Source organism: Cetorhinus maximus, chromosome 30 (genome assembly GCF_964194155.1).
Source record: "Cetorhinus maximus chromosome 30, sCetMax3.hap1.1, whole genome shotgun sequence".
Classification (NCBI taxonomy): domain Eukaryota; kingdom Metazoa; phylum Chordata; class Chondrichthyes; order Lamniformes; family Cetorhinidae; genus Cetorhinus; species Cetorhinus maximus.
Window position 1 is genome coordinate 16101394 of NC_135908.1, and position 21177 is coordinate 16122570.

The window sequence follows — 21177 nt, forward strand, 5'->3', positions numbered from 1 at the left end:
ACCCCACTATGGCAGCTGGTGGAATTTAAATTCAACTAATAGAACCTGGAATTGAAAGCTAGTCCATGGTGACCGTGAAACCATCATCAATTGTTGTAAAAATCCATCTGGTTCACTAATGTCCTTGAGGGAAGGAAATCTGTCATCCTTACCTGGTCTGGCCTACATGTGATTTCAGACCTACGGCAATGTGGTTAACTCTTAACTGCCCTCTGAAATGGCCCAGCGAGCCACTCAGTTCAAGGGCAATTAGGGACGGGTAACAAAATGCTGGCCTTGATAGTGATGCCCACATCCCATGAAAGAATTTTAAAAATCCTCTTGTAATTCAGCCACTTGTAAGCATGGCTGAACAGTATTTCATGTAACAGCTGTACAGTCAGTAGCAACCTAAGGGACTGTGGAACTAGTGTAGCGGATGTTTAACTGGTTGTTGAAGATTTAGGTACATTTCTTGTGGAGTCCAGAAGGCATAGCACAAGCATAGGTTCAGATATCTCTCTCATCCTGTTGTCCTCTCACCCTGCAGATCAATCACTACAACTATATATATTTCTATTGTTCCTTTAAAACTTCCTTGTACATAGAGAGAGATACTGTTCCCTTTCCACACCTATCATGGAGCAGCACTGAGGCAGATGCCGATTCCCTGAGGATGAAAGCAGGTTGACTTCAGCCCTCCCCACAGAGTCATAGGGACATTTATGGCACAGAAGGCAGTCATTTGGCCCATCCAGTCTATGCCAGCTTTTCACAGAGCAATTCAGTATCATTCCATCACTTGATCCCCATAGCCCTGCAGGCTTATTTCACTCCTGTGCCCATCCAATTTCCTTTTGAAATCATTGATTGTTTACACTTCCACCACCCTCATGGGCAGCGAGTTCCAGGTCATTTCCACTCATTGTGTAAAAAAAGTTCTCTTACATCTGCCAGCTCTCCTTAAATCTTTGTCCTCTAGTCCTTGTACCATTGGCTAATGGAAAGAGTTATCTACCTTATCCAAACCTGTCATAATCTTGTACACCTCTATCAAATCTCCCCCTCAATCTCCTCTGCTCCAAGGAGAACCCCAGCTTCTCCAACTTAACCTTGTAACCAAAATTCCCCCATCCCTGGAACCATTCTGGTAAATCTCCTCTGCAACCTCCCAAGGACCCACACATCCACCCTAAAGTGCGGTGACCAGCAGTGGATGCAAAATTCTAGTTGAGGCCTGGTTTCCAGAACATTCCCCAGAATCCACTACTTTCCTGAACCCCTAGCCCCTATCTTAAATCCCTCTCCTCCTTTAATATACTGCTTCGGTCGACAGGGTGCATTTTATTTTCTTTGGAACAGAGGAAGCTGAGGGGAGATTTTTTGAGCTGTGGAGGATTATGAGGGGCCTAGATAGAGTGGATAGGAAGGACCTTTTTCCCTTAGCAGTGAGGTCAATAACCAGAGGCATAGATTTAAAGTAATTAGCAAATGGGTTAGAGGAGAGGTGCAGAGAATATTTTTTACCCAGAGGATGGTGAGGAACTCACTGCCTGAAAGAGGTGGAGGCAGAAACCCTCATTGTATTTTTACAAAACCATCTATATCTACTTGAAGTGCTGTAACCTACAGGACCAAGAGCTGGGAAGTGAGATTAAGTTAAAATAGCTCTCTTTCGGCTAGCGCAGATATGATGGACCAAATGGCCTCCTTCTGTGGCATTGATTATTCTACGTGCAGCAACTCAGCACGTTTATTGTAACAGCATCTCCCTCGCCTGGAATCTCCTTCCACTGAAGGACAAACTACAGCAGCACAAAGTTTCCCTTTCAGTCACACACGCGCCTGACTTGGCCGCTGTACTCTGCTCAGCGTTGCACGGGTCTTTCCTCTGCCCCGCCATACCTACCACTACAAGCATCAATGTGCACGCTGCGAGGTTTTCCCGGCACTCAGCTTTGACCGGCAGGGGCACCAATTGGGAATTTGGGCACATGTTCCCCCCACCCCCACCAGCCCTGCCAGGCAGTGCTCAGGCTTACAGCTTACATTGGGAAATATATTCTTTTGTTTTCATACGTGCGTCAGCTCAATCCAATTAGTCCCAGTCCCCTGCTCTTTCTCCATAGCCCTGCAAACTTTCCTTTTCAAATATTTACCCAATTCCCTTTGGAAAGTTGCCAATGAATCTGTTTTTACCGCCCCTTTCAGGTGACACAATCCATCTCATAACTTGCTGTGTCAAAAAAGTTTACTTATCTTAAATAACTGTGTCTTCTGGTGACTGACCCTCCAGCCAATGGAAACTGTCTCCCCCTATGTACACTAACAAAACACCATGGGCAAAATTACCCCTCACCACCCCCCCCCCGCCCCCCGCCCCTGGCAGGGGGGAGAAGTTGAAGAGCGGGCGCTATGTGCTCCCTGTGCAGGCGGGGTCCCTAAACCCGAGAGACCGGCGGCACATCGAGAAATGTTAAAAATAGAGAAAGAAAATTCCCTGACGTGTCCCCTCATGTGAGACTGTCACATGAGTTGGGACACATCCATAACTTTTAAAGCCACTTCAATTAAAGTTTTTAAAACCTACATGAAACCCCATCCCGCCCGTGGATGAGGTTTCACGCTTTTTCTAATGCCCGCCAGGGCTCCCAGCCTGCCCACCAACCTTAAGGTTGGACGGGCAGGTCCATTAATTACTTTAATGACTCGGTCAATGGCCTCAATTGGCCATTGACAGGTCAGTGGGCGCACAGCTGATTTTGCTGAGCCCCCGCCTACCTGAAAATTTAAATGGGGTGTGGTGATGCCGGGAGTTCTGCCCGACTTCACCGCGCGTCATTTTACGTGTCGGCGAGCAGGCCCCACCCCCCCGCTTGCTGACGGGAAAATCCTGGCCCTTATAATTTCGAACACTTGTATTAAATCTCCCCTTAAACTTTGTGCTCTAATGAGAACAATCCCACTCTCTCTCGCTACTCCATGTGACTGACGTTCCTAATCTCTGGTTCCATTCCTCCAGTAAATCTCCGCACCCTCTCCTGGACACCTCCAGATTTTCTTCATTTTAATTTTGACGCCAGATCGAGAAGGTGAAAGTGCTTCAGATTCCACGATATTGTTGCTGCTTTCATCACTCCCAAAGTCTGAAGGCAGCCCGTTAAAACTGCTAAGGGAGCTTACTTTTGTGGGGTTGTTTGGAGAGAAATGCTTCAGTCAGGGTTCAGACTCCTGATCACAACAGCAGCCTGCATTTATATAGCCCCTTTTAACAGAGTAAAACACTACAGCGCACTTCACAGGAGTGGTATCAATCAAAATCCACACAAGGTGACCAAAAACATGGTCAGAGAGATAGGTTTTAAAGAGCAACTTAAAGGAGGAGCAGGAAATAGAGAGGTCTAGGGAGGAAATAGGTCTGAGGAGAGGCAGAGAGGCCTAGGGAGGAAACAGAAAGGTCTAGGAGAGGCAGAGGGGTCTAAGGATGAAATGAAGAGGCAGAGAGGTCTAGGGAGGAAACAGAGGGGAATAGGGAGGAAATAGGTCTAGCGAGGAAGTTTTACAGGTTGGGGCCCAGACAACTGAAGGCACGGCCAACAATGGTAGAACAATTAAAATTGAGGATGTGCAAGAATCCAGAATTATCCATCACCCCTGTGCTCACCATCTCTGACTCAGGGTTCACCAAAGCTTTGGTTTTAAAATTCTCATCCTTGTTTTCAATTCCCTCCAAGGCCTTGACCCCACCTCCCCTAATCTCTGTAATCCCCTTCAGCCCCCACAACCCGCCAAGATACCTATACTCCTCTAACTCTGGCCTCTTGTGCATCCCAGATTTTAATCATTCCACTACTGGTGACCTGGCCTTCAGATGCCTGGGCTCCAAGCTCTGGAATTCCCACTCTATAGCTCTCCACATCGCTACCTCGTTTACGATGGGTCCTTAAAGCCTCTTCGATCAAGAACCTGTGGTGATACCTCTTATATGTAGCTCCATGTTAACTTTTGTCTGATTACACTCCTGTGAAGTGCCTGGGTTTGTTTGATTTCCTGAGATAAATACTCCCTTTGAATATGGAGTTCAATCAAAACACTCAAAGACTTGAGTTTTAAGCTCTTACCTTTTCCTCAGGAAGAAGCAGCTCAGAGCTAAAGCAACCATGACACACAGCACAGAGCACAAAGCAATGGCCAGAATTACACCTGCACAGAAAATAGATCACTGTTAATACAGACTGACACCTGTACTGCTTGCATCAAATACTAAACCTCACTCTAAGCAAAGCTTTTGATATTCGGTGACACTGGGTGGGGAAGGTCTTGTGGGCGCAGTGGGTGGCGTCCCTGCCTCTGAGCCACAAGCTCTAGGTTCAATTCCTGCCCCGGGACTTGATGGTCAAAGAAGGTGTGTTCATCACACAGCCAAACGGGTTTGAGTATCAATCTGCAAACCCTTCCAACACAAGCCATTGGCCGACAGTAAGGATGGGTGAGATTCCTGGTCAGCTGTGTGATGGAAAGAATGTTGGAGCCTCTACCATCACTATCCATAGCTCCAGGCTACAACACGCATGTAAAAGTGTATGTTGCCACAGCAACTCGGGAGTCCCCAAGTGATCTGTAACACATCACCACCACCAGCTGGCTTCCACCATTCTTGCCCTATGGGTCTTAGTGTTCTACAATACCAGGGCTGGATGTACATCACAATATTAAATGGGCTGAAAAGTAAGCTTAGTGTGCCTGTGATTTCAGAGAAGCAGTCCTCAGTGTGAAATCCCATCAAAGAGCCAGGGTCTCCGAAAACTCTGAATGCAGTCTCAACGACTTTGCAAGTACTTCAGAGAGCCGGGAATGTTTACACAGTGACGCCCCCAGAATCAAATCCTATTTATTCATCCCTGGGATGAGGACGTTACTGGCTAGGCCAGCATTTATTGCTAATCCCCAGTTGCCCTCGAGAAGGTGGGTGAGCTGCCTTCTTGAGCCACCGCAGGCTGTGTGGTGATGATATTGCCATAGCACCGTTAGGTAGGGAGTCCCAGGATTTTGATCCAGTGACAATGAAGGAACGGTGATACATTTCAAGTTGGGAATGGTCTGCGTTTGACGTGATAAGTGCTTCCACAACATGTTGCTCCTGATCTCAGTACGAAGGTCATGGTTTTGGGAGGTTTGTTGAAGCGAGGTTGGTGAGTTGCTGCAGTGTATTCTGTGAATGGTACACACTGCAGCAGTCATGGAGAGGGTGCATATTGACTCAAGTGACAGAGGCATCAATCAATTGGATGATTTAGCAATTCGGTGAGCTGGGGGTCCAACTCCCACAGAAACACTTCCCATCATTTCAATCCTCAGAACAAGAAACTGAAATTCACACACAGATGGGGAAAATCAACAGGTAGCAGCAGCTACTTGCCTCTCTGCGGCCCATCGTTGTGGGCACTGAACCCTGGGTAGACGGGTGGTGCATCCGAGCAACGCCTTCCAATAGCAAAAAATTACCTGGAAAAACTCAGCAGGTCTGGCAGCATCGGTGGAGAAGAAAAGAGTTGACATTTCGAGTCCAACATGACCCTTCAACAGAACTGAAGTATAGTTAGGAGAGAGGAGAAATATAAGCTGGTTTAAGGTGGGGGGCGGGGGGAGAGAAGTTGAGGGTGGGGTGGTTGTGGGGACAAGCAAGCAGTGATAGGAGCAGATAATCAAAAGATGTCACAGACAAAAGGATCAAAGAGGTGTTGAAGGTGGTGATATTATCTTAGAAAAGTGCTAATTAAGAATGGATGGCAGGACACTCAAGGTACAGCTCTAGTGGGGGTGGGGTGGAAAGATTGACAAGGTATTAGTTGTAGATTTAAAAATAATGGAAATAGGTGGGAAAAGAAGAATCTAGTCTGCAAGAAAGACCCAAACCTCCCTGTCGCTTGCCATTTTAACACTCCACCCTGCTCTCTTGCCCACATGTCGGTCCTTGGCTTGCTGCATTGTTCCAGTGAAGCCCAACGCAAACTGGAGGAACAGCACCTCATCTTCCGACTAGGCACTTTACAGCCTTCCGGGCTGAATATTGAATTCAACAACTTTAGATCTTAAACTCCCCCTCCCCCATCCCCACCCCGTTTCTTCCCCCTCCCTTTTGTTTTTTTTTCAATAATGTATATAGATTCTTCTTTTCCCACCTATTTCCATTACTTTTAAATCTACAACTAATACCTTGTCAGTCTTTCCACCCCACCCCCACTAGAGCTGTACCTTGAGTGTCCTGCCATCCATTCTTAATTAGCACTTTTCTTAGATAATATCACCACCTTCAACACCTCTTTGATCCTTTTGTCTGTGACATCTTTTGATTATCGGCTCCTATCACTGCTTGCTTGTCCCCACAACCACCCCACCCTCAACTTCTCTCCCCCCACCCCCCCACCTTAAACCAGCTTATATTTCACCCCTCTCCTAACTATACTTCAGTTCTGTTGAAGGGTCATGTTGGACTCGAAACGTCAACTCTTTTCTTCTTCCACCGATGCTGCCAGACCTGCTGAGTTTTTCCAGGTAATTCTGTTTTTGTTTTGGATTTCCAGCATCCGCAGTAGCTTTTTGTTTTTACCTTCCAATAGCTGCTGTCCCATTGGCCTTATGACTGGTATTGGCCTGCTGTGTGCTGGCATGGCCTGGAGAGGGCAGCATGTGACAAATCAGCTTCCAGGATGCCCCCAGTGTAACACCAACAACCAACCTGACAAGCAGCAGGAAAGCTCGGTGCTGATAAGCTGCACATTTTGGCTGGTGCCTTTTAGTTGGGAGGGGGCCTAAATCTCCATCTGCTTGTTCATAAAACGGGCACATTTGCCAAGTGAGAGTGATGTCCTTTTGGCTTGATGTGGATGTAAATGCTGTCTCCTTGCTCCAATGTGCCCTTCTCGTCATTTATTTCACTGTTTTAGCTTTGGAGACCACCAGACCCTACTGACAGTTTTATTTTACATTAATTCTGTAATGTTCTTAACTTGTTCCAAACGAGGACAACACTAAGCCACGAACGAGTGGAATGAATTCTGCAGTTGAGAATTCCATCCATATCCCGCATTTTATATAATAAAACACTGAGTAATTTACACTTATCAAACAGGAAAGTAGAATGGATATTAAGTTTATCAGACCCGTGCATGCAGACAATGACAATAAATAGATCATGCGCCCACACGAAACGCTGAGAAATATTTGTGAAGAAAGGTCAAAGCAGCGAGGAAGGTAAAGTAGCTGGAGATGCTTTGAGTTTTAGAAATTAAGCCAGCTGAAATGGAAACGTAACTAGACGTTTATCAAGCCATGGACCGCAACCAGTCCTCAGGGCAACAACGCTAATGGCAGAGGCCTGGCTGCCATTAGTGAGGCACTGGGTTACCGCACAGCAGGAAGTGAAACATTCTGCGTGTCTTTCACAATGAGGAAAAGAGGCAAGTGATGTAGGAAGGGAAGTAGATATCAGTGATTGGGCAGAGCGTCACAGGCTTTTCAAATAGAAACAAGAGCACATTACCGAGAGTCAGCTTATGATCAGCATTTAGGGCGTCTGAAAGAAAAACAAAGTTACATTAACACTAATATCTGTTACACCACATCAGCAACAATTTGTATCTGTATTGCTTCATATTTGCTATATTCTGTAACACTTCATATTTTTACATTTGAGGGCTACAGTTCTCATGTATCTGCAACACGCCCTCAACCTCACCAGCACTCTCTATTCCCATGGTCTTGATCACAGTTAAGGTCATCTCTTCCTTGTATCCCCCAGCACCTACATTCCCTCCCCACAATCACACTTCCTTCTGTGGCTTAATCTAGGTAGAATCACAAATCTGATCTCCCGTGATAAACTATTCTTCCTCATCCTTCGTGGTCTCTGTGCAGTTTTTGGCATGGTTGAACACACCGTCCTCCTTCATTGCCTGTCCTCCATTGTCCAGAATTGCCCTCGCCTTGTTCAGCCCTAACCTGGCCAAACATAAGCCCAAGATTCTCCTGCAATGGCTTCTCTTCCCACCTCTACACTGTTAACTCTGGGTGTGTCCTTGGCTGTACCTCTCCTTCTATAAGGAGCCTCTTTAAATCCTAAATATAAAATGAGGACTCGAAATGTCAACTCTTTTCTTCTCCGCCGATGCTGCCAGACCTGCTGAGCTTTTCCAGGAAACTCTGTTTTTGTTCTCTTTAAATCCTAATCCTATAAGCAAGCCTCCAGTGACTCCCCCCCCTTATTTAGCTCAGTATCTAGTAACTGTTGATTATATCTCTGTGAAGCACGTTAGGACATTGTTCTATATTAAAGGTGCTGGACAGATGCAAATGTTGTCATTGCCTCACTGGAACTTATAGATCCCAGTCAAGCTTGCCACAGGTAAATATGTTCCATGTAGGAATAGTATAGCAGTTTTGGTCGCTACATTTAAGAAAGGATATACTTGCATTGGAGGCAGTACAGCTAAGTTTCACTAAATTGTGGAGGGAGGTGTTGGAATGGGGACAAGCAATAGTCCCAGGTGGTAAGTGGAGCTCCATGCCATTTGGGAGGAAGAGGTGGGTGAAGCTCGGTGCACAAGTGATACAATGGGTTTCTTAGATTATAAAACATTATATTACCATGACCTGTCTTTAACACATTGTTAAATTTTACTCAGCAACTGGCACCATTTCCATTTGAATAAAGAAAGTTCAGTAAGTGTTCTTTAAAGAGCTCTAATTACAGGTTCCGTCACTAACCACAGTAATGCTTTGTTGTCTCGTTTGTATAATGTGTTACCTTGAAATCTTATTTGCCGCTGTATTTCCTGGATTACTACATTGAAGAGCTTTATCCAGTGGTAATCAGATGCTTCTGGGCTACAATTGGTTTATTTGTTTGTGGGTTTTGACTAATACTGAGACAAGGTAGCCCTGATTATCCTTTAATCATTCTCACCACAGTATCAATAGCCATCCCAGAGATATGGGATTAGGTAACTCAGGAACAGGCAGCTTTCCCCTTCCTTGAAGGAGGCTAGTTGGCTAGTTAACCAGTTGGGGGTTTTTATTAGCAATCTGGCAGCTCCCATAGTCACTCTTCTCCCGTAAAATCCCAAAATGACCACATTCACTGAATTCAGTTTCACAACTCACAGCCTCCGAGTTATCAGTCTACTTGCATAACCATCGCACCCCCCACACTGCCACATACACTCTCCCACACAGCCAGCATGTGAATTCATCCCTTTCACTTACAGCTTGTGAACAAGATCCACCACCCCCCCACCCCACCCACAGTGACAGCAGCCCCCTCTCCCACTTTCAACTTTCGAGTCATTTCCAAACGCCCACATGAGGAAAGCTGCTGTGAAACACACAGCGTCGAACGCAGCCGTGACTCAGTGGGTAGCAGCCTCACGTTAGATGCAGAGGACTGTGCGTTCAATCCCCCCGGGGATTTATGCCCAAAGACCAGCAGTGCTGACGGAGTAAAAACACAAAACGCTGGAAAAACTCAGCCGGTCTGACAGCATCTGTGGAGAGAGAGACAAGAATTAACGTTTCGAGACCAGTACGACTCCACTTCTGAAGAGAGGTAGGAATGCATCTCATACTCCCCCAGCCCTGTACAGCCCACCTCTACCTCCTTCCCGAAATCTATAACAACAGGACTGTCCTGGTTAGACCCATCGATTCAGCCTGTTCCTGCCCCACTGAACTTATTTCTTCCTATTTTTTTTTCCCCCTCCCCTCGTCCAAAAAAAAAAACCACATCCCGACCTCACTTCAGTTCCAAAGACGAGTCAAGTCGAGTTAACTCAGTTTCTCTCTCCACAGATGCTGCTGGACCTGCTGAGCTTCTTCCAGTACTTTCTGTTTTCATTTCAGATCTCCAGCATCCGCGGTATTTTGCTTTTATTTTAGTAACGAGGGAGTGACGCACTGTCAGAGGTGCTATTTGTTACACGTCGGAAGTGTTATTTGTCAGATGGAGATATTAAAAACCAAGGCGGGCATGAAAGATCCTACCATTGTTTTGAAGAGGAGGGAGTTCTCTCAGTGTCCTGTCCAATATTTATTCCACAAACTGCATCACTAGAACAGATTATCTGGTCATTGTCATATTGTTGTTTGTGGGGGCATGCTGTGTGCAAATTGGCTGCTGCCTTTCCTACATTGCGAGTGACTACACTTCAAAAGTCACAAAAACACTAGAAAAATAACCCAAAAAGTGATACCTGGGGGTTGGATTTTCCCTCCCCTGGGGTCAGGATTCTGAGGTAAAGGCTGCTTCTGGGTTCCAGGCCTGCCCCCAGGTGGAGGGGGTAGCAACAGTCACCCACGGGGATTTCTGCCTCAACTTGCATGGAGACTGGTTCTCTGTCCAATTAAGGGCGGCGGGTGGGGCCCAAGAAGCTGAAGAGCCCGTCAGAGCCCTTCCAGCTCGAGTGGAGTAAAGTGGAAGGTAAGTAAGGTTTTAAAAGTATCTTAAGATCATGAAATCATAAGGATTAGGAGCCTGGGTGGTCCATCTAGCTCCTCGAGCCTGCTCCGCCACTCAATAAGGTCTGATTCGTGACTTTAATTCCACTTGCTCGCCTGTTGCCATAGCCCCTTAACTCTCTTGTCAATCAAAAATCTGCCCAACTCAGGTCTTGAATATATTCAATGACTCAGCCTGCACTGTTTCCTGGGGAAGAGAATGCCAAATACTAACAACCCTCAGGGAAGAAATTCCTCCTCATCCCCATTTTAAATGAGACCTCCTCCCCCGCCTTATTTCTTTTTGAGCCTTATAAGATTCTGAGGGGGATTGACAGGGTAGATGCCGAGAGGCCATTTCCCTCGTGGGGATATCTAGGGGGCAAGTTTAAAGATAAGGGGTCTCCTATTTAAGATGGGGATGAGGAGAATGTTTTTCTCCCAGTGGGTGGTTGGTCTGTGGAATTCTCTTCCCAAGGGAGCAGGGGAGGCAGGGTTATTGAATATACTTAAGGCTTGAGTTAGACAGATTTTTGATTGACAAGGGTTATTGGGAGGTGGGGGGGTGGATGGGCAGGAAAGTGGAGTTAAGACCACCATCAGATCAGCCATGATGTTATCGAAGGGTGGAGCAGGTTCGATGGACCGAATGGCCTACTTTTCATCAAGATGTCTAACCTGGAGCCTCTGACAGTCTTCCCTTGAACCCAGCCAGCTCAGCCCTGTTTGTTCCTGTATGTATTTTGCAACAGTCACCTACGGGAAATCCAGCACGTACACAATCTTCCTCTTCCACATATTACGTGACTCACCGTGTTGCCTTGCATATTGGATGACTTCTCTCTTCCGATACCTGAATCATCACCATTCAGCAATTTGGCAGAGATCATTCTGTTCACTACACGCTAATGCCCTGGAGCAGCGATGGGGGAAGCACGTAGCACAGTCACCTCATCCCACCTGAAGATACTTACACCAAGGGGAGGATCCAGTGAAGCAGGTGAATATAGCAACACACCCACATTTTTAACTAACATTTAAAGCTGATTATCAAGTCCAACTTCAGCAGAAAATCCAGGCTGACACTTCTCTTCAAAAGGGGACACCCCAAAGCACTTTACAGCCAATGGAAGTACTTTTTTCCTGTGTAGTCACTGTTGTGATGTAGGAAACACAGCACCCAATTTGTACGCAGCAAGCTCCCACAAACAGCACTGTAATAATGAGACCAGATAATCTGCCAATGGTGACGCTGCTTGAGGAATAAATATTGGCCTGAATATTGGGAGGATTCTCCTGCTCTTCAAATCGTGCCATGACATCTTTCACATCCACCTACCAGGTTAGGTTTTACGTCTCACCTGGAAGACAGCACCTTCAACAGTGCAGCACTGTCTCAGTACCAGGCTGGACTGTCAGCCTGAATTGTGCCAGATTAGGTAGGTAGGTAGGTCAGGTGTTTTTCACGTGTCGGTGCAGACTCGATGGGCCGAAGGGCCTCTTCTGCACTGTGTGATTCTGTGTCCCAAAGTCCTTACAGTGGGATTTAAACGCCCACATTTCTGAGTTAGAGGCGAGATGCCACCTATTGAGCCACAGCCAACACCTAAAACATGAAACGTCAAAGTCTCCTGTACCCACTCTCCCAAAAAGTGCATTGCAGACCTCAGCATCCACAATCCCATTAAGGAACTCTTAATTCCCCCACTGCTGTGGACTGGGTGGGAATTTCCTCCGAGCTGATTCCATTCCAGCCGTGAAACAAGAGGAAATTCCCAGCCTTTGTGAAATTGAAGGTTTCCTCTCGGGGAGGCCTTCGGGGGGAGACAACAGGTGTGGAAAGCATCCATCCAGATCAACTCTACATTTCCCTCCATTCCGGGATTTTTAACCTCCATATTTTCCCTGGAAATCCATTCTGAATGTTGATGATTCAGTGGGGTTAATGCTGACTTTGGGGTTTAACGTAAAACTTGATATTTTCCTGGCCAGGCTCTGTCTACGTGCTGTCTCCAATGCATCATTCCCAAGTCACAGCACTTAACTTCGCTTCCTTACTAATGGCCCAGCTCATTTTCCTGGGTCCCTGCTACTGCGGGAAGGGTGAGGAGGGGCACAGACCTAGAACCTGGGAGACGTGGCTAATTGCAAGCCTTACTGCTCCTATCCAGCACCTCATTTGAATAGAAATGTAATTTGGGAGTGATGTTTAACAGGGGATGGATCCGATATAGTCCTGATTACACCATTGGCAAAGTCAAAATAAGCCCCAGTCAGTGAAGAACTGTCAGCATTTGCTTTTTACGAGCTTGGTGGTGATTTTCTAGATTTACATTCTCTGCTTCCAATCCCATCAGTTCGCTTAATGACTGAGGTGCAGGGTCCGATCCCAGACTGTGCTGCAGTGCTCACCTTCATGGAATGACATAAACACTTTTCTCTCCCAAAGCTTCTGAACATGTCTGTAATTGTTCACCATCCCTGTTCGATTGGCTTCATCCACTTGCGAGATGTACAAGTCCCTTTGTAACTCTAACAGCTGGTGACAGATCGAAACAGTTCCCGTTACTGATGCACTGTACCAAAAATAAAAAGATCCTTACAGCAAGTTTCACGCTCCCAGGATGGAGCCACGCCTGTTGGGAGCCTTAGGACGGAAGGTGGTGTCTAAGACAGGCGGGTCTGGTGCCTTATCTCCAGTGCTGTCCCTGATGCATCATTCCCCAAGTCACAGCACTTAACTTCGCTTCCTTACTAATGGCCCAGCTCATTTTCCTGGGCCCCCGCTACTGCATGAGGGGGAGGGTTGGGGTAATGGAGGGGCACAGACCTAGAACCTGGCAGACATGGCTAGTTGAGAGCCTTACTGCTCCTACCCAGCACTCTGAAACTGTAGGATCTACGAGGATCGGGTGCCAAGTATACAGAAGGGCCCAGAATGAGAAGTACCTTTATTTTTGTAAAAACGGGCCCAGCATCATCACCATAGCAACCAAAGGCTCCAAAGCCTGTGGTTGCAGGCCTCTTGCCCTTCCAGGAGGCAGTTGACCTTCAAGTTCCAATTTGAAGGGGACTGTGCTGTCTCCACGTTGCAAATAAGGAAGATATCACGCATCTTTGCACCAGTACGCCATTCCCCCTTTCCAAGTGGAAAGTGTGAGGATATGCACCCACATTAAATTCAAGGCCAATTTTTGATTTTCGATTTTCTTTTTAATGTGGCCGCTTCTCTAGAGTGACATGTCTGGAGTCAATGCACAAAGGCCATTTAAACAGATGTCACGAAGAGATTAATGTCTACAATGTTATTGGAAATTAGTTTTAAAATTGGAATTGTAGTAGGGCCTGTGTCTGTGTGTGGCTTAATTGGAGTCAAGTTGGCTATTCTGGGCGCTTTGATGTATAGTAGTTTGAGATGTTAATTAGATAAACGTAAGGAGTCAAAGGTAAAGTGCAATTTGCATTGCTGAATAAACTATTCAAAAGAAAGAGTAAAATCTTGCACCTAGTTGGGAGATGCCAAGCAATGTGTTTATATTACTAATAAAATTGGTGGAATGAAAGAACTATTGTTAGGAGAGGTAAAATTTTAAAAACCTAGTAATGCAATGGAAAATGTACATTCAAAGGGTAAGCTGGGTAAAAACAGAGAGGAGTTTGTGTGCAGGTCAGAGGCATTTAAGATCTAACCAGCCTGTAAGCCAACAACTGCCTACAAAGGAACCAAATTGCAAGGAACCTCATTTTGAATTTGTAAGGTCAAATGTGCTTTCCATGATGTCTGTTTAAAGTCAATGGGTTATTGTTGCCTTGGTGAAGATTTATCTGGGAGTGATTAATATGGGGATTTGTTTAAAAGTTATTATAGTAGTAATTTGTAGACATGTGTATGTGTTTAATTAGTTGTTAAATTAATAAATGTTTAATTTAGTTTTATATATAAAAAAAACCACTTGAGGCTTGGTGGTTTTATTCCTGAACTCAGAGCTGCATCTCAAACATACCAATTGAGAATATTAGTTATGACAGTTGTACAAGTTTCGCTCTAGGATTTAAACAACTCAACCTTTACCAACTGCTGTGTCAGAACACAGACGATACATTTAAAAATGGTGGCCTCAGGTAAACCCTCGCATTAATAAAATGTAGGAAACGAGACATGCCAATTTGCGCACAGCAAGCTCCCACGAAAAGCAACGTGATAACAGCCAGATAACCTGACAGTACAGCATTTCCTCAGTACTACATTGTAGTTGCAGCCGGGGTTTTGTCCTTGGGTCTCTGGATTGTAGCGTGAACCCACAGCTGCCTGGCTCGGAGATAAGAGCGTTTAGCCACGGAGCCACAACTGACGCTGTTAAACACACTCACATTTCCTCATTATGGTTTCCACATCATGCTCCCATGCTTATCAAAGATCTAGGTAGAAATGTTTTGAAATCTCAGCACATGTTGTGACAGATTAGTGACTTGCGCAATTCCAGTCCGTGAGATTTTCTCTCTCAAGAGTTTTCACAGAAAAGGTAGACTGAAAATGGGAAACCAGATACCGTATCCCAAATCCAGCTACCCAAAAGCCAATGGTGCCTGAAAACTGGACATTTATTTTAAGCTCCCACGCATGAATTTTAATTATTATTAGATGAGTGAAATAACTCACTGGCTTGTTCAGCTAGGTGCTGCACTGGCAGAGTGACGCACCGACTAGTTATCAGCTTTGCTCGCCTGTCCTTTTCCCACACCGAGCGGTCCAAGCGACTCTTGATCCAGCCCGAGCCACACCACCCAAAAACCGGCAAGATCCGAAATCCAGCACGGACTGGGTCCCGAGCTTGCCGGTTTTGAGACACTGCACCTGTGTATATCGGTTTGAAAACTGCTTTCAGTGTCTGCTGTCTGAGAAAGAATATACGGCCTGTCTAGATGTGGGAGCGGGGTCTGCCTTTTGTTTGCAATCACTCATTGTGCCTACACTGTTTGATCGGACAGCTCAGGCCCAAAGCTGTGTTGATACAAGTGAGGTTGTCATGGTGAGAAGGGATAAAATTGCCGTTCCTAAGCATCAAAACTAATTTTTTTTTTTCAACAGCGGGAAATTCCACAAAGATTTTCCTGCTTGGCTGATGTAACTTTGGCAGAGACCGTGCTCATTTATACATCAGCGGGGTTTGTGCTAAACTTCCACAGGATCACGGTACAAAGCAGAGAAGACACAAAACCCTCTGACCATTCAGTGGAAGGACCCATTGTTCTGGTGAGGTTGTTGAAAGGACAATTTAACACCCGTCACCGAGCTGCCAGTGACCTCCTCCTCAGCATATTCCCGATAGCCTTTAAAACAGACAGGAAACTTTCAACGGCCTCACAAAGAATATTCCAACAATCGACCTTTCATAAAATAGTAAAGCACGGGAGGCCATTCAGCCCATTGAGCCTGCTTCTGGGTCTTTCAGAGAGCAATCCAGAATCCCTGCTTATTTCCTTCAAGCGGGTATATGTCCAAGTCTTTTGCACTGAAAGATTTAAGGATTTTGTGTCTTTCTCTGTACAGTGATCCTGGGAGGAGGGAAGAGTGTAATAAGACCCTCTGAGATACAATTCTTGTACTAATGCTGTGATTCTAGATTCCCACTGGTTAGAGGTCAGTAATCTTATAGGCTTTGATTATCAGGTAAATTCTGTGATCCCCCACTCCAGGCTTGAAAGGAGCTGGGGAAGCAGGGAAGAGAACAGCACAATAGCTGCATCTGTCCACTCAGCGCTCACTGTTAGGACACTGGAAGGGCAGGAGGGTGAAATTCTCTCTCTCAGTGGCCCAGCGCTGTGACTATGGAAACAACATAGAATGTGATTCACTCCTCTGCACTAACGCTAAAAAACACTGATGCTTTAGACAAGCTAGAGATAGTTTGTACAGCTTGACAAACAAGATCGCCCTATCATTGAATGAAGGCAAGTTTAATATACCGGGGTTAATAGAAAGAAACCTGTAACTGAACTCCACCTGAAAATCGAGCCCTGGAGATCAGACATCAAAATAAAATGTAAATCAGAGCGTTCACCAAATAGACCCAAGGAGTTGGTCTGAACCTGGAGAAGAGCATTCCAGTGACAGGAGGAGGGGTAGGAGCATTGAGCTTATAGTGCAATAACCCTAACCTCTGCACAGCCTGTTGACAATAAAACTCAGCTTGTTCATCTGCTGTGCCCTCGGCTGCTTTGTACGGAAGCGGGAGGTGGTGGCATAGCGGTATTGTCACTAGACTAGTATTCCAGAGACCCGGGTTCAAATCCCACCACGGCAGCAAGTGAATTATGAATTAAAAGTCTGATGATAACCACAAAACCATGGCCCATTGTCATTAAAAACCCACTAATCTGGCCTACATGTGACTCCAGACCCACAGCAATGTGGTTGACTCTTAACTGCCCTCTGAACAAGGGCAATTAGGGATGGGCAATAAATGCTGGCCTAGCCAGTGGACACCCACATTCCATAAATGAAACTTGGGCCAGTGAGAGGTGGCCTATGGAAGCATATTTTCACATATGAGGGTTCAAGAGAAAAGTGGAAGAAATCTAAATCAGAACCACTGTAAAGAAATAGGAACCTACCTGATCTCCAGAAATTTGCACAGGTTTCCTGAAAACAGTCCACAGCACACTGGGGTAACAAGGAGGGGTGGTCAAGGATCCATTATAGCGGTAATATTCATCCAGTTGCTGAGGGAGAAGATCATTAAGATCAAAACCAGGCATCTTGATCTCTTTACCTGTAAAAATACAAAATGAAGCTTCCTCAGAAACAGTTGGCAAGGACCCAAAATATTTGGGAACTGCTACAACACAAACCACGACACCAGGCGCCATGAGGGTAACTCTGCCAGGCCCCACTCCCACGGTGCAGCTTGCTTAGTGATGACTGTGCATCAGAAACCCAAAGTCTCAGAGACACCAGCTAACTGAATAACATTGATGATGGAGTAGGAAGTTTACAGCTACACTAAAATGCTAAATAAATAGGAGAAATAAAGAAATCGTGTTGACCTAGCGTCCTTCGTGCTCTCACAATGTCCCAAAGCTCTTTACAGCCAATGAAGTACTTTTGAAGTGTAGTCACTATTGTAATGTGGCAACCAATTTGTACACAGCAAGCTCCCACTAACAGCAATAAGATAACAACCAGATAGTCTGTTTTTGTGATGTTGGTTGAGGGATAAATTTTGGCCAGGACCCCAAGGAGAATCCCCTGCGAAATACTGCCTCAGGGGTCTTTTGTGTCTGTCTGAGATGGCGCACGGTGCCTCAGTTTAACATCTAATGTGAAAACCAGCACCTCCACCAGCGCAGCACTCAGTACTGCACTGAAATGTTGCGGGGAGGGGGTGGAAGGAGGCAGGAGTCGGGGGGATAGACAGGAGGTCAGAGTTGGAGGAGCGCAGGGTCCTCAGAGGGTCGCAGGACTGGAGGAGGTTACAGAGATAGGGAAGGGTTTGAACATGAGGATGAGAATTTTTAAAATTCCATCATAGGTGGATCAGAAGCCAGTGTAACTCAACCAGCACATGGACTGACAAGGGAACAGGCCTTGGTACAAGTTAAGATGTGGGCAGCATGGTTTTGCTTCAGCTCAACTTCATGGAGGACGTAAGTTGGGAGACCAGTCAGGAGAATATTGCAATCAGCAAAATGTATGGATGAAAGTTTCAGCAGCAGATGGGATGAGGCAGGGGTGGAGGGACCCAATATTATAGAGCTGGAAATGGTCAGTCTTGGTGATGGAGAAGATTCTGCTGTTGCAAGTTAACCTTTGGGCCAGATAGAACGCTGAGGTTCTGAACAGTCCACTTTAATCCGCGACAATGGAATCATCGGCTCTGGAAAAACAGTTTGTGGAAAGGGCTGAAGACAATCGCTTTGCCCTTCTCAAAGTTTAACTGGAGAAGCTTTTGGCTCACCCATTGGGCAGGCAGTGTGTACAGGCAGTGAAGTATTTAAGCGATGGTGGCGAGGGAGAGCTACCTGATGTCAGTAGACAATGTGGAACCTCACGTTTTCTGATAACTTTGTCTTTGGCATCACCTTTTTTTAACGGGATGTGGGCTGATTTATTGCCCATCCCTAATTGCCCTTGAGAAGGTGCTGCTGAGTCACCTACTTGAACCGCTGCAGTCCATGTGGTGTAGGTACACCCACAGCGCTGTTAGGGTGTTCCAGGATTTTGATCCAGCAACAGTGAAGGAACGATGATATATTTCCAAGTCAGGATGGTGAGTGGCTTGGAGGGGAACTTGCAGGTGGTGGTGTTCCCATGTGTCTGCTGCCCTTGTCCTTCTAAATGGCAGAGGTTCTGGGTTTGGAAGGTGCTGTTGAAGGAGCCTTGGTGAGTCGTTGCAGTGCAACTTGTGGATGGTACACACAGCTGCTACTGAGCATTGGTGGTGGAGGGAGTAAATGTTGAAGGCGGCGGATGGAGTGCCAGTCAAACGGGCTGCTTGGTCCTCTTCACTGTTATTATCATCCTCCTCTTTAAAAAGCCCACCCTGGACCCCTCTATCCTTTCCAACTCCCGCTCTGTATTCATCGTTACTTCCGTCAAACTGGTCATCATTTATTCCCATTTCCCAGCACACCGATTTCGAAACACCTTCATGCATAGCCTAAATCACTTAATGATTTAAACAAATCTGGCTCTGTAATCTTCTCCAGCCCTACATCCCAGCTCACTCTCCACTCTTCGAACTCGGGTCTTCATTGCAGCCAACCCTGCTCCAGCCTTGACGTAGGCTTCAGTCAACATATCATTACCCTCAGGAACTCCATTTCAAACTCATTCCCCCTTTTCTAATCCTTGCTCTTCAAGCAGACTTTCTGCTAACTCCCAAACTCTGTTGGGTGTCTACTTTGTCTCTGTGAAGTACCGTAGAATGATTTCGCGTTCAAGGCTCTATGTAAGTCCAAGTTCTTTTGATCAGTGGAAAGGGTTGTAAAGGTTGTTTGGTGTTTCATGGAGAGGTCTGGAGGTGTGTATGGTTGAACATAAACCATCTATTGGTAACCCAGATACTATATACATATCCCAGGTGCTACCTCCATGCAGAGTCCTTCCAGACGCTACTCCAAGAGAGTCTGCTATCATGTGACTCTCTACATCACACTGTGGGTGGTACTGTTCTCCAGTCCCACATTAACCCTTACACAAAAGGCAAGCCAAGCGTCATTTTAGGAGATTCCAGTTTAGCAAAGCTCAGTGCTCCTTACCTTTAAACCGAATTTCTTTTAAATGAGAAAATATCTTCTCGTAAGCAGGGTTGAAGGACCCAATCTGAAACAGAGAAAAGCTGTTAGTTTTGGGAGTTGCCATCATTGCGCGTAAAGCATGTGCCTCAATGCTTAAGTGTTTCAAATAAATACCTCAATGAGAATTCCCAGGACAGCCAGCCCATCGCCCTTGTCTTGTGCTATGGCAATATCGTTGTACTTCTCAGAGTTATAGTGGACAATATGTAACTAAATTAACAAAGCAGAGATGAAAGGTCACTCATTGGCCATTGTACTTAATTACTGCTTTAATAATCTCACTTGTACAGTTTCGTTCTATGGGTCCCGTCACACTTCAACACATCAACGTAAACCCAAAATACTGCGGATTCTGAAAATCTGAACTTAAAAACCAGAAAGCAATGCTAGAAAAACTCAGCAGGTCTGACAGTGTCAGCGGAGAGAGAAACAGGGTTAATGTTTTGAGTCCGACATGAAATTCCTTGGGAACTGTTGGGGAGAAGAGTCATAGTCGACTCAAAACGTTGGCCGGAGTCTCCCGTGCTGGAGTCTAAGTTCATTGGCGGGCGCAGAAGTGGGAGTGATTTCTGCCGGCTGGAGGGGGAGTTGGGTCAGCTGACCAATCACGACCTTGCCCTGTTCGGCTCGTTACTTACGCACCCGTGAGGAGCTGAGCAAACCTTGTGGTGGGGGCAGGCAGGCAATCACTCTCCCCGCCATTACCTCACGGGGTCAAACGTCAGGACGCCACGTTTAAACCACACCCGGATGGCCTGCGCCGTCCCTTCCAATGCTGCCCGCCCACTGCTCCACCCTTCCCCCTTCCTTTGGTCATCTTCCAACAACTTGCACCGTCACCGCCCGGTCTCAAGCATAGGCTGGCATTTACAGACACTCCCCAAAGGGGACAATGCAGCAGCAGCTCACCGTTAATCATGGAAGGAAGTCAAGCTCGCCAGATGCACGCCGCTTACGTGCAGTCATGAATGCGAGCGTTCTGATTTAATTTGGAGGGGGAGCGTAATTCCGGCAAGGTGCTCTTTCAATGAGCACGTGTGGCTTGCTAATGCAGGCAGAAGGGCTTCCTGACATTGTTCGTCGGGAAGCTCGGCCCACCTTTAAAGTCCCGAGAACATAATTCCTAAAGTTCATCCCATCATCGGGAAACTGGTATGTGGCCTCACCCCAAATTAAGTTCCTGCCCGCGAAGCTTCCCGGGGCTGGCGGGACTGGGAGATTCTGCCCATGAACTCGGTTTCTCTCTCCATTGGTGCTGCCAGAACCTGGGGAGATTTTTTTTCAACACTTTCTGTTTCTAACTTCAATACTTCCTTTGTTGAAAATTGTGTTTCCTCAGAACAATAAGCAGCCAACAAATAAGGCTTTATGTAGCCTTTCCAAAGCAAAACATTGTGCTCAGTCATA

General features: G+C 46.2%; 1 protein-coding gene across 1 annotated transcript in view; it reads right to left on the reverse strand.

Moving 5' to 3' along the window:
- ca12 (carbonic anhydrase XII) overlaps positions 1–21177 on the reverse strand; it is a 70769-nt gene that overhangs the window by 1693 nt on the left and 47899 nt on the right. Inside the window, exons 5-10 of the mRNA XM_078532498.1 lie at positions 19885–19980; positions 19732–19795; positions 17086–17243; positions 12883–13009; positions 7523–7555; positions 4101–4182 (exon numbers count right to left, since the gene is read on the reverse strand). Of these exons, the coding sequence (XP_078388624.1) occupies positions 4101–4182; positions 7523–7555; positions 12883–13009; positions 17086–17243; positions 19732–19795; positions 19885–19980 (560 nt within the window). The remainder of the gene's footprint in view (positions 1–4100; positions 4183–7522; positions 7556–12882; positions 13010–17085; positions 17244–19731; positions 19796–19884; positions 19981–21177) is intronic.